At 38.4% G+C, this 15745-nt stretch overlaps 1 protein-coding gene across 2 annotated transcripts in view; it reads right to left on the bottom strand.

Moving 5' to 3' along the window:
- The window catches only part of BMERB1 (bMERB domain containing 1), a 75144-nt gene that overhangs the window by 16842 nt on the left and 42557 nt on the right, over positions 1-15745 (bottom strand). For both annotated transcript variants that reach the window (XM_063343466.1, XM_063343464.1), the window contains exon 2: positions 12031-12154. In XM_063343466.1, coding sequence (XP_063199536.1) covers positions 12031-12154 — 124 coding nt within the window. The remainder of the gene's footprint in view (positions 1-12030; positions 12155-15745) is intronic.

Below are 15745 nucleotides of genomic sequence, written 5' to 3'. Positions count from 1 at the left end.
AATATCAGTGGAGGCTTTGGGGACTGCAGGTGTTTAAGGCCTTGCCAAAGCTGTGGGGAATCTGGAATGGTGAAAGTATTCTGGGAATGGAAGAAAACAAGAAGTTTATATATGCCCCTCTTCTACATTTGACTCCATTTTGTCCCTGTCAACTCATCTTAGTTTCTTAAAGCTTCTAATTATAAATCTGTGAAATCACAGGCAATGTTTAATGAATATAGCAAACGTTATCTGAGTCATTATGGTGTGTGTTTATCACCTTGTTATTTAGCTCAGCACCTGGTGCTGCTCAGGCTGGAAGACACAGAGCTGGCAATTAACATAACAGATTGCTGACCAGCCTGCTTAGCAGGTCAGGTTATGAATCAAAAGTCCTTTGATTAACTTTAACTATTAAAATAAGTGTGTCTATCTTTTCTTGCTAAAAGTGTTCTCTGAGGGAGGAGCAGTGGATAGAAGCACTGGACCACAACTTGCAAAGTAATGTGAGTCAGCTGTCGTTTCAGACAACTGAAGATGGCAGGACTTGAAAATCTCAGTCCCTGGAGATCATATTTAAGGTATATTTCACAGAAATTCAGAAGAGTGTCTAAAGAAGCTGTCTGTATTTCCTTCTCACTGACATTTTTAAATTCTCTTGAGCTTGGCCACCTCCAGTTATGAAGTTTTACTGTCAACTTCAGTAGTAACAAGAGGAGCTTTCCTGGAAATGCTCCACCACAGAGGGGAATGTTTCTCTAAATGGCAAAAATTTACTAAGTTAATTTATCTAAAAACATACAATAGAAAAGTTAGATTTAAATTCAGAAGTATCTAACCCCATTGCAGTAGCATACAGAAGACCGCATGTAAAAGCATAGAGCTAGCTTATGTGCATGATTCATTTAAACTGCTCTGGTAGTTTTATTTTTTGTTATTAGGCAGCAGAAGTAGGAAACTCTAGGTTTGGCTATGTAGTGTCTCTAGCAGAATTGGTGATAAATTTCCTTCTTAATTTGCCTCCATACGTGATCTTTTTTTATTTTTAAAACCAGAAGAGCAAATATTTGGTATCAAAGCTGAAAAGAATATAAAGATATCTGGTATAAAACACTGACAGCCAGTCCATTTCAGGACTTTTCAATTCACCATTGAGCCATCACTGATTTATACTCTCCTATTTATAGCAGAAGGCAAGTGAGAGAGACCACTGAAATACCACAGGTCAAGAGTTAGACATTATTACAGAGCATCCTTGCCTATAGGAAGATCAACCATGCAAAAGGGTGGGCCACAGTAACTGTGAGTACTATATATGCATGATGTATTACAAATACATTATCTTGGATACATGGTCTCATGGGAGACAATTCATTCTACCATCCACTCATGTAAACCAGACCACAGGTAGCTAAGAACTCAGAAATCAAAAATAGTTTGGGATTAAAGGTTACGTTTGTAAACACAGTGTAAATTACTGACCTAAAAACGACTAAGTCAAAAGATTAAAGATAACCAGAGCTGCTCTATTAACAACAATTTGTGACAACCATAACATATATTCAATGGAAATGATATTTAAATAAAATTTTCTATTTAATAGTTATTTCCTACCTGTCCAACAGAGATAAAAATGAAAATTCCTTTTACATTTTTTTTCTCTTTTAAGACACAAACATCTCAACTAACAGATACTAAGTCTACAATTCATTAAATACTTTGCTATGATATGTTTATCATTATACACCGCTAAAAAATGCTTCTCTTTTCTGAGCATTTTAACATAGCATTTCTACTGCCACATAGTTGAAAGTGTAATGTCATATTTTCCTCTGGGGTTGATTGTTTGCTGTCAAACAGGGTAAAGGGGATGGCTCTGCAAAAACTGAACAAAGGCATTTTTCTCTCCTCTTTGAGAGATGATTTGTATTTATACTTTCAGCTTGAAGTGCACAGTCCAGAACTTTGCAATTCTGTCCTGAACTCATGTTCCTGAGGCTTACAGGCTCCCATCTGAAGAGCTGGGAGACCCTCACCAGAGCTGGACCTTCCAGGAGTTCCCAGTTCTACAGTGGGCACACTGACATCCTTGAAGATCCCAGATCCATGTCAGTCCCCTAGAAACGCTGTCCCTAATCTCAGAAGCTCAAGCTTTGAGTATCTGACAACTTGCACGACAGAAACCAGGTTGCACCACTTCCCGCCTTACAGTTTCTTGGTTATTTCCTTAAGGACTCTGGGTATTTGCAGGTGAGACACCATTGCAATGTGCTAGAGATGGGAAAGGTGAATGGGGACATACAATCACAGCCACAAATTAATCCTGTCTTGCAGAAGAGTGTGTGCCACACCAGGCTATATCAATGGGACAGTGATGGTATCCCTCATAAAGCTGGGCTTGGTATTTTCCCTAATGGTACTTTATCTTATGAAGCCGACAACCTGACATGTATATTTATTGAAAAATATATATCATCACACAACTGCCTCCTCTACAGCATCCCAAATTGCATCCTATGTTCCTAGAACAAGATACAATCAGGAAAAAAAAAGGAAGAAATTCACAGTAAGTTATATTGTATTGTTAAGATTATAGAACTATGAAGGAAAAAGGATTTATTACGCCTTTCCAGGAAAAGACAGATCTTATCAGAAAACAGTGACAACAACAACTCTATTCATGAAAAAAAATCTGATTTTGTTGGTGTTATTTCTTTGCATTATAGTAACAGCTAGGTGCCAAACTCAGAGAAAAGTACTAGATGGTGAACATATAAGTAAACAGTCCTAAAAGAATTCCATGCTTAACCTTAGAGGAGAGAAAATAGATAATATACAATACAAAGACAAAAAGTAACACAGAAAGAATCAAAACTAGCCAAGAAAGCAGAAGTCAGAACGTGCTTATCAATATATAACCCGTTATAACCGCTATTCACACCTTTGACAGCCTGTTTATCCCCTTACACTCTCCCTCCCTCTCACCCTTACCCAGGGTGATGCTCAGTGTGTGTCACTGTTGCCACATGTGGCATTAAGCCACTGAGAAGTCACAGCTGATGCTAAATTAATGAGTCACTACAAATAAAGATAAAGTATTTAGTTGAAAAGGTAATTCGAATTTGAAACAAACTTTGTTCATGCAAAGACAGCACTCATTGCTGCCTTTTCTCAGTTCAGAACGGAAACACTTCACAAAAGCAGGCTTTGTAGTATGCCATTACTTTTTGAATTTAGCCAGTAATGAGACGTTGTTTCATGTTCCCACTTTTTGTGAGTCTGCTAGGTTTACTGCACTCATTCTAAATTAAAACCTAGGATTTCTAAGTTGGTTTATTGAAGATTCTCATCACCAAAGGAATTAACCTCTCACTTTTGCAGTTCTTGTATAGCTTGATGTTGCTTCACTTCGCAGTGGTTGCATAAAGCCAGGCAATCAGCAGACATACCTTTTTGTACTTTAAAATACCAATGTGCTGTCCATACTGCAAAAGACACAAAGGTGAGAATCCTATCTGAGCTCTGTTGATGTTTTATTGTCTTTGGAAGGAATATGGACTATAAATATTTCTCCATGATGAATTTGCTCTAAATTTGAGATTTTACCATTATGTCCAACACCCTATAAAATGACCATTACCGACTAGCCCACCTCTGCTACTACTATCAATGGGTATGCTGATGTCACAGCAGCAAAAGAGAGATTTTTGGGTTTTTTTGCAAAGTTGGAAAAGGATAAAGGTTAAAAAGGCAAGTAAAGTAAGCCTGATTGGAAGCAAGGAAAAAAACCAACCAACACACAGATTAATTATGTACTCTAGACAGCTAATGAAGCTGTGGGACTGCTAGTATAAGTTTATTACCAAGGCAAAGTCAAATTGCAGCAAACTTATCAACATAAAAGGTAATTGTTCCTGGGGTTACAAGTAAGCATAAAATGGTCTAAAAACTTGAATGGATCTATGGAGAATTTGGTTGATGTAGATATTATGAGCACTCTGGAGAAGAGTGCTCATATCACATCTAATCGTGTGTAGTGAAAGTGTACAAAGACAACGACCAATTTTAATTCTGCTAAGTCAATGTGGAGGTGAATTTGGCTTTTTCAGAGTATTAGTTTAGCAATGTAATAACCACACAGACATTAAGCAAATACTCTGTGTGTTGTATTTATAATATTTTTACAGCTAAAAAAAGTTCAATGAGGTAAGTAAAACTGTTTTCAATAATTGCCTAAAGTAACCTAATAGGGCTTACTATTTAATATCTTATATTCCCTAGAGATCAAAAAATTGCCATTCAATATCACCTACATGGCAGAAATAACCACTCCCAAGACAGCTATCACAGGTGGAAGCAACTTCCACAGTTTTAGTTCAAGGTCATCCAATATAGCTGGCTTCAAGTTTTGCTTTCCATCCGGAAAGCCAGCACTGCCAGGCACTGGCAGATTTCCCAAGGAGCATGTTTCATGATGACAGTGAACTCCATGCCTTTTCTATTCACAGGCATAGACAGTAACTGTGGGTGATCTCACCTATACTATTAATATTTACTGTCTCAGAATATGCTAGTACATATTAAAATGCATGAATTTTGCACTACAAATTATTTTAAGGTTCATTTTTGATCTGTTCCTATATCATATAGAGGTCTGAGGTTTTGCTGCCTGTATACTCTGTCAGCTAAACTGAACTAACAGACACATGCATTATCCATTCTACAATCATGTCTTTCAGCACGGTAGATTTCCATGCCCCCCCGTGATACGAATCCTAAACTGCTTCTGAAGCCACAAACAAGTATCCACAGCAGTAACACATTAAATGTGCAATGAGGAGGACGCTGCCTGAGCAGCCCCCTTGGCTTTTTGGGTCTGTTATCTCACCAGGAAATAAAAAAAAAGGAAGTGGGACGGGAGAATTAGAAAGGGAGGAGTGTGCATGTTCTGACATGCTATGTTTGCTTTCCTAAACAGCAAAGACAGATTGAAAATTTACAGTTTGACCCAAAAGTCTTTTTATAGAGAACATTTTAAGAAATTAGCTGAGAGAAGCCCGAGAAGCGAATGAGGGGGAATGCTGGCTAGCTATAAACTGATACTTTTCCGTACATATTGTGTCCTTCATATCAATACGTGCTGAGTCCTCAGCTTTTCTGAAAATAAACCCAGAAGAGCTGGAGATAGCATATGACAGCATTAAGCTGTATTTTCATTTCCTGGGATGGCTGGAGATGGTCACTACAGCTCCTGGCATAATTCTATGAAATTTCACAGTATCAGGAGCATAGAAGGAGAGATGCTACAAACAGCCACAATTGCTACATAACCTTGACATATCCTGAGGAGGTCCATCCTGGGCACTAAGTGAGGAAGGGTCTTGAGACAGAAATAGAATTCAATAACGCAATTACAGAGCAAATCACAGTGCATCTGCTCTGCTGTCACTATGGTTGCCTGAGCTAAAATGTGATCGCATGACATAAATTGTGGCATTACCTAATTGAGGAAGGCTTGATTTTATAATCTGAAAATTGTTTCCATATAAACTTTCGGTAATTCTTCATAGCAAGTAGGTATTCAGCTGGAAATAGTACTGACTTACTGGATATGAAGAGTATGGCTGTCTTCAGTGCCCTCCATTTCTTTTTAAAGGAAGAAGTAACAGCATGGAACAAAGCAAAGTACAGGCTTATAAAGGCTCATATCTGATTTACAATTTACACCAAGGTCTGAGAAACATCATAACCTGATAAACGATTGCTTCAGCTGATTTTGCTTTCTTTATTTCTTTCTATCGATAAAAAGAAAAACAAGAATTATTAGAAAGCTGGCCTCTTGTAAAGTATACACTACAAGCTGAACTATTTCACTCTGATATATAATATGTAATCTGTTAAACGGATAAAAGAGTTCAGCTGCTTCCCTTGCTTTTCAAATAAAAAAAATCAGGGGACAGGCTAAGAACATGCTGTCACATGTCCAATTTTATTGAGCTTCACTCAGCAAAATTAAAAAGCTGTGTTTTGCAATAAAGAAGCCTCACAAATTTGAAAATCAGAAATGTCAATTGGAGTTCCCTGTACTGTATGTTTTTGCTTCACTTCAGAGTTCCACAAAGTTACACTGTTTAAATGTATTTTTGTTTTTAAGTGCTTTAGTTTTAATTACTGAAATGAGGTCTCACATTATGTTAAGTACACCAGTAAGGAACTTCCACTTCTATGTGCATGGCAGAGACAAAATAGTGTACAAAGGAATAGAAAGCAGTACAAACGACAGAAAAAATCACATGTATCGAAATGGTATGGATATTTGTGGTCTTCACTTAAACATTTTTGATGTTTCATTTTTAAAACAGGGTAAATTCTGCTTCCACTGTTCTCACTGAATGTTCACTTTTTCTCTGTTTTGTGGAAGTTTTTGTTTAACACAATGATAGGCAGACTGCACAAATACCTATATTTGACTAAGAGCAAACATAGGTATTCCCCTTCAACAGTAAATTATTTGTTTGTCATCAAAAAACAGTATGTATTGCTCTGTGGGGCCATGGACAGTACATGATTTGTGGGCCTGGTATAGAGATAGGGACAGATTGCAACACCTTCTTAAAGATACCTTCTGAATTGTAAAATAATTTTGATGCATATTAGTACATACCTCACTTGTCCACCAGTCAGGAATGATACAATTTCTGGAAGCTGTCAGTAGATGTCTGCCAGACAGTTTAATGTTCAGAGCTGTGCCCTGTAAACTGCACGGAGTTCAGATCTGCACCAGGCCCAGTATGTGGCCTTCTTGGGTGCTGTACTTGGGATGATCTGAGTAGAGTGTTTTTATTGAAGGACAGGTGGAGGACATGCATTTGACAGCCTTGCTTCCCACTGGAGCCAGGGGCATTGGAAGTGGTCGCTAGAAAAACGTGGTTTTTTGAGAGCCTTAGCTGATAGCCCATGGCCTTCTATGCAGCCCAGCAGACAATAAGGGGGAGTACACAGGGTCTGTGAGGAAGGAGAAAATTCCTCAAAGCTGTTGCAAAAAGGCGGTCTCTACAGTGGCCCCACAAACAGGGCAGCCATTTTGTATTGTGTGGTTGAGCTGACACAGAATGGCAGCCATTTTGTCTCATGCAGCTGCAGAGCTCATTTCACCTGTGAGGGCAAGCAGTTAGCACTGCCTTGCACGGCTCTGCAGTAGAAAGGCCCCTGTGAAGGACTCCCTGTAAACTTTAAAAATAAAGTGTGTTCCTTATTAAAGGAATTTTTGCAGACCTTTCCCTTCTTTAACCAGAATCTTAAACCAGCAGGCAGGTGTGGTCTCTTATTTGGTGACTGACTTCAGTATTGTGTGGGGTACTGTTGCTGACTGGGTGTCCAAATCTCTTTCTAAAGGTGGAAAATTTCCTCATGAGGAGATTAACCTTCCTGTTGATGACCCAGAGTGAAGACTGTGAGTAATTTTAATATCTAGTACAGCACAAAGCAACTTGCTTATTCACAGCATGACTGTTGCAAAGAGGTGGGGGGAAATTCATAAACTGAAAAAAACAAGCTTTGATGTTTTAACTCAATACTTAATCACAGAAATGTATGTGAAATTTGTTCATGTTCAAATATAATTTAACTTTTCCTCAGTTTAATTTTGAAAGCTGAAAATAAGGGATCCGTTAAACTAATAGTATGTTTGATAGACACAGGCTAACAGATGAGGCACAGAACCTTTGTGGATATGTAAGGGAAAAAAACCCAAGCATATACAGTTTTGTATGTTTTTTGAACACTACTCTGTACCACTTTTTAAGTCTAATACTAATTAAATTGTTTTATTTTTGAGTTTAATTCTACTGCCTGATTCTCAAATACTTTAGGACTTGCTTTGAAATAATAATGATGATTAAGTATCTGCCTTTTATTTCTTCCCCATCCCACTCTTTATTTCACCCCTATGGGGTGACTCTTCTAAAGCTTTTAGTGATGATCAACTGTTCAGTAAAGATTTTATTTAGATACTAAAGTGTTACCAACTGTGAGTACTGTAATGTAACATTTGTGTAGTGACGTAGGAGCAAGGTATTTCATTTTATCCCTTTTGTTGTCCTACAGACTTAATTAGTCATTGGTGTTACTCTGTTCAGTGGGGAGAGGGAATATGGACCTCATAGTATTACTATGGTAAAAATAAGGCCTCAATGACTTAACTTTCAAAGGAAGCAAAGCAATCTGTATGTTTTGCTAAAGACTCCCTCATGTAGAGTTCATGTTGCTTGAAGAACACACGTGCTATATAGATCACAGCTGAGGAACTGCCTGAAGGAATATTACATTATCAACGATCTCACATATCAGCAGGAAAAGTTTTTACCAGTTCACGCACAGAAGTGTGAAAAATGCAAACCAACTCCAGGTCTGCTGAGCATCCAGACCTTGCTAGGTTTTTTTTAAGTTGGGTTTGGTTTTTGTTGGATTTTTTTGTACTGGCTGATATGCTAACCAGGAACAGCTCTCTGCCAAATGCCCTTATTTTACTGGTACTGCATTTGTCTGGGACAAATGCTGACATAACAGTTAAAAACACCACCATTTTGTTGGAGAGCTGTTTCAAACATCAGCAGTGGTGAGTTTTATTATTATCCCATCTTGATCTTCTTCGTGTGTCTCTTCAAGGAAAACATTAATTTCAATTAGCAGGCTTAGAGCAAGTTCCTTCCGTGGATTAAACCTGCATTGCTCTGACAGAGGAAGAGCTTGCTCTGATTTCCATCAGCAACAGGTCTAGCGTGCAGTGTTTTGTTTTCTTATTCTTGAGTGTGAATACTGTTAAAATATAGTGTGTGTGCTGTGAAGAGTTGTGGTAGTTGCTGGTGTGTGCAAGTAAAGCTGGCAGGCTATATGCCTCTAACAGGAGGGAGCCGTGGCTCCCTCATTAGGGCTGGTGATACACTTAGAGCGCAAGCCCTCTAGCTTATTTCTTTTATTTTTATTATTTTAACTTTTTTTTAAAGCACAGCTACAATGTACTTTGTCCTAGCTTTAGGATCTGGCTACATGTGAATAAAAAAAATCAGTCATCCAGGGAGACAGTGAGAAGAATGAACCATTAGTTTTAAAAACGTAGACAGAGATGTAAGCTGTGGCTGGATGTGTAAGTGATATGGAATTATTTCATCATCTTCATGCTTTTATAAGAACTAAAAAAAGCCAAATTTAACTCAAAAGAATTTCTACTCTGTTGCTAACAGCATGAGGGGGGGGAAAAAGAGAACACAAACATACCACACATTTTCTCCATTACTAATGTATATTTTATCCTTTTGTTATAGTTAAGCAAAAAGCTAAAGCAGGTACAAAAAATAAAGAGGTTTGGTTCTCATTAAAGCTGGTCTTGAACGCAGTGGTCTGAGCACAGGTGTAGTGCTGCTAGTTAGCAGCCACATGTTGAAAGTCAAGTCTGCCTTAAACCTGTCTGAGGCGGCTCAGATGATACATGCAATTGGTTGTATAGGTCATTCATAGGGGAATCTAGTCTTGTCAGAAGAAAACAATTACTAAAATTTATGACCTACATATAGACTTCTGGTCTTGGGACACTGTCAATGCAGTACTTCCAGAAACAACTGAAAAAAAAATTAAATATGGTCACATATAAAGTCTTCCACAATATGTCTATGACTTACAGTTTATGTAAATTGCTCAGTTAAACAGATAAAAAACTTGGACCACTGAGGTGACATTTGTCATTAAAAGACGTCTGTCATTGAAGACAAATGCAGTGAGCCCCTCTGTTAGTGTAAACTATCCAGAATGAAAGGCAGTAAACAACAGGTGCTGCTATATTACTTGGGCATCACTAGCAACATGCTTCTCACTTGTCAGGAATAAAATATAAAAACATTTTTTAAAATGAGACTAAGTCAAATAGACAATTTTTTGGACTCTTAAAAGCTATTAAGGGAAGCATGTTCTAATTTTGGAGGCCTTTGTGAGTGAGAGAGGCTGCTTTTCCTTTCACACTTGATGAGCTAGTATGAAGAACCTGCCTGTTGTAAATAGGCTTAGAAAGATGGGAAGCTTACACAGGGCTTGAAAAATCCTGATCAGCGCAGTCTTGGTTTGCAAGTAGAGTCCTAGTGCAGAGACAGATGCTGTCTCACCATTTCATTCAGTGGTGTTAACAAACTGAATGTAACTGTCTCAAGGATTAATGAGCAGTGTCACGATATTCTGCCACAGAGAAGGGAGCAGTCAAGCTGGAAAGCTGTGTGAATATCCCTGGAAAAGTCATCTTGGCCTGCTGCTGCTGAAGGAATGAGGTCTGTGGCAGTGGCACAGACCTCAGTCCCTCTTGCTGAAGACAGTGGCAGCAGCAACAAACTTCGCTTTCCATGACTTAGAAAAGACAAAAAAGTGGGGGCATCTCTGGCAGTTGCGGCATCACCTGCCTGCTTTGATAATACCTAGGGCCAAACCTAGTGGAGACTGATGCTCAGAAGGGCTTTCCTCACTCAGCCAGTGAACGGCTGGGGAGTGCTCTTGGGTAGCTCTAGGCAGAGTGTGTTTGGATGATATCTAATGCAGGAAGAGTACTGTTCCACAGTAGGGATGTCAGTTATATTCCCTTTTCAATAAGCAAGCTCCTCTGTGTTCAATTCGTTACTCAAACACCTGCTAGGCAATACAGAGTAACAAGCATGATGAGTGTGAGCATGGGTGAAATGAAATGAACAGGCTGGATACAAGAATAAACAGCAGAACAAGTGAAGAACACGCAAAAGGATGAAAAGCAGATCCCCGCTATGGCGCTCATTCACTGGGGCGATTTATTTCAGTGCTTTGTTTGATATAGAAAATGTCAAGAAAAGTGCAGGGTTCAGTGGTGAGGCTTCTTCCGGATTAAATCTATGTACAAGCCAATAACCAAGTAGTTATTTGACTACCAGGAGCAGGTGTGACAAAACCTTTCCTGTTTACTTTATTTGTACCATTACAGCATTATTAAAGGTCAGTGCCACTGTTACCAGTCCTTATTTCCAAAGGTGTCTAAGCAGTGACTCTGAGCTGAAGTCTTCTGGGTAATACTGAAAAGACAGATGTCTCCGCTGTTTGAGGGTGAAGCTTTGAACTTCTGGCAGTGCAAGTCAGGGTACTGAAATTAACCTCCAGATATAAAGGTTAAAGTACCAGTCCCATCTTTGTACTTTAAAGGGAGAGGAGAGCAAGTGAGTTTTTTCAGGCTGCTGCATCTTCATTAATGCCAAGGGTCTGGGTTCAGCAGCTTTTAGGTCTACTGAGATTCTTGGCATCTCAGCAAATGCATTAGTTTCTGACCTCAGGTACTCACAGACAGATGGGACTTCAAAATAATATACTTCTTATTAAGAAGTCCCAGTCTTCTACATTCAGTGATTTAGGAATATAAACCCTATTGACTTCATCATCAGAACTAGATTAATATTCATTAACCTTCAGTGAGGCTTCTAAGCCTGACCCTTTTGGCAGTTTTGAAAGTCTCTCTTGGAGTATTGCTATTTAATTTGATACATCAAAATGTGTTTTGTGTTCATAACTTAATGGCATCCATTTAACAAATGTCAAATCTTAGCTGCTATTAGTCCAGAACACAGTGTGCTCTGTTGTGACATGAACCATCTCAGACCACTAATGAAGTGAGGAATAAAGCCTGAATTAGGTTAGACTGTGGAAGCTCCAAATCCCCTACCTGTTGATATTTTCTTCAGACAAATATCCTTCCCACAAAGGATTGACGTCAGGTATGAAAATATGCACTGTAGACATGTACTTTGCTAAAGTTTCCTTTAGTAAGTAATAGATCCCTTTTATGTCTTCTGCAAATCGTGCTGAATAAAAAAGGTAATTTCCTTTGCAGCTACAAAAATCATTTCCCAATGGCATTTTGCAAGCATTCACCTAACTGGGATGCTCTTTATCTTTCCTCCTTTTAAAATGTCAAGCAGATAAGTCTTCTAAATAGCATTCTTTCCTATTTTGATTAATTTTGCATAGAGTTTTCCCAGAAGTATTGATACTTACATAAACCTGAGTTCTGATTCTCTTCTGACTAAGACTTCCCGGAGTCTCTGGATCTTTGCCATCTCGAGCTCAATTTCCTCAGGCATCATTGTTGTTTCAGCCATTGAAATGATGTCAAGTTGATCTGTGTGTGAAAGCAGAGAAAATGAATTAAGCTAGTCAAACTGTCTTAATGGTTTTTTTTAGGAATGTAAATTTAATCACAGAGCTATCTGACTATGGGGTAATTAATGCAAGTAGTAGAGAATATTTTAGCCGAATGCTACATTGACTGGTTTCCTCTATTGTTTTGCTTATTACTTTCAGTGTAGCCATCTTGAAGTGAAAGAATCCATAAGCCAAAGTGACATTAATTTTGTTAGTTACAATCTATCATACCTCTAAGGAATCTCAACACAGTACATAACTGTAGCTATAATCAATTAACTGTTGTTAATTGATACAACTACAAACTCTGAAAGAACAGCCATTGACTGCTACAAAATCACACAAAGCAATTACTAGCAACTCTGAAGAGTCCTGTCTTGGTCCAAGTGCAAGCAATGTAAACTGATGAAGGTTTCCCATATTTAATTCTTATAAGTCTTCATGGCATTGTACCTTCTCAGCTTAACTAACAGCTGAAGCGCAGACCCACTGGAAAGGAGCCAGGGATGTGATAAGAAATGACATAGGGCCTAATCCTTCAAGGGGCTGAGTATTTCTCACTAGGGCATTGAAATCAGTTGAGGAGACAAACAGCATTTTGTGGTCATTACTTGGTAACTGGTAAGGCCGGTGTTCTTCTATGATTATTTCTCTATAATTGATGCATTACCTCTTCTAATCCAGAGAGAAACAGGACTATGAACTGTGTTCACTCAAAGTAGAAGGAAACAATTTATAGAAGGTGGAAAGAGCAAGTTAGCTTCTGGAAAACCTTATTCCAAGGGTTCACCATACTTGGCCTTAATTTTGAACAAGAATTTAGAAACTAAAAAATAGAGTGCCTGCATGTTTTGGTACCCAAATGGAGACATATTCCTGAAAGTAGGCCTGTTTCAGCTGTATTGGTTTAAAAAAGGAAAATGGAGAGGTCAAAATGTAATCAGCCTGATTATGCAGAAAACAGGAGACAAAAAGCATCAAAAAAAAAAGCTGTTCAATTAATTAAGAGACAAATTCCCAAGTCTCTCATGACAGACTAAGCACAAACATCTGAGAAGAATTTCTGACAGAAACTTGGAGTGGGAATGAAACTACAAAATCTCAACAAACACAGACCCGCATGAGCTTAGTTCACAAAGACCTGGTCTCCCAAAATGGAAGCAAAGTAAAGAAATTCTATAGGATATAAAGAAAATATTTTTTCTTTATATAAAAAATATATATAAAATATATTTTTTTTTCTGAAGTTATCCTGCTAGTATTGTCTGCAAGTTTTGGCTTCACTTCATAATGAAGAAAGTGGGCAAATAAATCACTATTTTTTTTTCTCAAGATAACAGAATCTTGAGGAAAAAAAAAGTGACACAGATTTTGAAATGTCTCTCGTGAAAGAACAACTGTTTCTCAGTAACTGTTTTTAAAACTCAAATTGCAAAACCGGTTGGTAAAGTAAGGCTTTCTTGTGTGCTTGAACACACAACTGCTGCCTTTAGAAGATAGCTTTTCTTATTAGAAATCATTGTGTGTGTTGGGGTATATTTAGTTGAGGTATAGCCTAGATGTCCTAAGTAGTATTGTTCCAGCTCTGTCCTCAATGGCTGGCTTCACAGTGTAAAGCACGTGAGTCTTTTGAAATCCCAGTCACTAACTTAGATGTTGAAATAGAACCTAAAAACCTTGGAAATTTTAGATCTGTTTGAGGAAGGTTGAACACCACTGAAAATCCCATAGGGACTGTATCCAACCCCACCTTTTCCCTCCCCTCACACCCTTATCTGGGCGTGTGGGAATGAGGAACCATACCAAAGTCTTGAACTTAGCAGCAGAGTACCTAACATGCCGTGCTACCACTAACAGATGGGCAGAATTATAATTCAAGATTCACTAGATGCTTATCAGACATCAGTCAAAAGAAACTAGAACAAATATTCTGTAAGTATAATTTTGCCTCTTGTTGCTTTTCAGGGTTATGGAGTTAACTGCTTGCAGCACAGTTGGCTTGGGTGCAAATTTATTTTCCAAAAATATTAAGTAGGTGATAGGAAGTTTTTCTGATGCTACCATGAATTAAAGCCAATAATACTGGTAATTAGAAAGATAAGCCACAAATGTATTACACATACGTACATATTTTAAAATTAGTTCTCAAGTGCTCAGAAAACGGGGTTGGGAGGGCGGAAGCAACTATCTTATTTCCACTCTGCAGCTCTAGCTGTGAATGCCCGTGTCACCCCTTCAGTGTTCCCCCTTGGATCAGATCAGCTATCATACTTTGATTTCAGTAATTCAGGAGGGAAATCATGAACAAGCCTTATGCCCTGAGTATGTGCTTAGAGCCAACACAAGAATTAGTGGGACAACCAGTAGACTAGTCTGACCTCTTGCAGAACAGTCACAGATTCTCCTTCACATCCCACTCAACATGTGCTAGAACCAGAGAAAATATTTTTGAAAGATATCCAAAATTATGCAATGTCTTCAAAAGAATCAAAAATGTAAGCAAGGTACCACAAGTTTGAAAGTGGAGGACAATAAATATAGAAACCATAAGATACTAGTTTGCAACTTGTCTGCAAACTTAGAGATGTATCTAGAATGATACAGAGATATAAGGAGTGGTTTAGTTTATCTTCATAGCAGTATATGTGCTGTGAACATACTGTAGGGTGATTAATTCTCACGGAGATCTCAAACTGGAAGGTAGATTGGCAAGACCTAGATTAAGGGAATTTTGACAGGAAGGAACGTAGTGGGCAAGAAATTTGAAGGTGAGGATATAGAGAATTGAGTATGGAGACGCTGTGGTGCTGGAAATGATTAAGAGCCAATTCTACAAGGGTAGGAATGGTCTTCCAAGGAAAAGGAACTGAAGTCAATCCATACTTTATGCAAGTTCACCTGTGTACTATTATGTAATTATATCATTTTTGTATCGAATCTCCAGCTATTCTAAATCTCCCTTCCTATCAGGTAAAGACTAAGTAAGTTCCTCCGATAGCTGCCAGTTGCCTTTATATGGGTGAGTCCATAGGTATCATAAACCCAACACGGCTGCAATACACCACACGCTTTGGCCCCCTCTGAAGATTATGCATTTTTAAGGCAGGCTGTGAGGGAAAAGGCACAATTAGAACAACATATTTCCCAGAAATCCTGAAATAGTAGAGCACAGATGTGAGGACGCTCTGGAAATACAAGCCTCTGAAAAGGCCACAGGTCAGGATTCCTACCTCACCTTCACCACTGTGATCCTTACAAATCACCAACCTGTTTGTGTCTGAATTCTTCTTCTAATGTTGTGGATAATTGTTTGGCCTACCTGGCAGCAGCTATGCTGAAGGATAATTAATTATTTTTCATAAAATGGCTTGAGCTCCTGGGATGTAAAACACTTGGGAAAGACTATGTTAACATTATTACGCCTTCGAGTAAAGCTCCAGCTCTGTCCCAATGATGAATGACACCTTTAGTGCTTTGAGACTTCTGAACAGCTTCACACAGAAGTCTCTTACCTTTTCATAAAAGAAAGAAGAAACGTTTCATTTTATTTAAAGTAGGCATGCAGTAG

This window comes from Chroicocephalus ridibundus, chromosome 8 (genome assembly GCF_963924245.1).
Source record: "Chroicocephalus ridibundus chromosome 8, bChrRid1.1, whole genome shotgun sequence".
NCBI lineage: Eukaryota > Metazoa > Chordata > Aves > Charadriiformes > Laridae > Chroicocephalus > Chroicocephalus ridibundus.
Note: the sequence above shows the minus strand (reverse complement) of the source record. Positions and strands in the feature narration are given on the sequence as shown.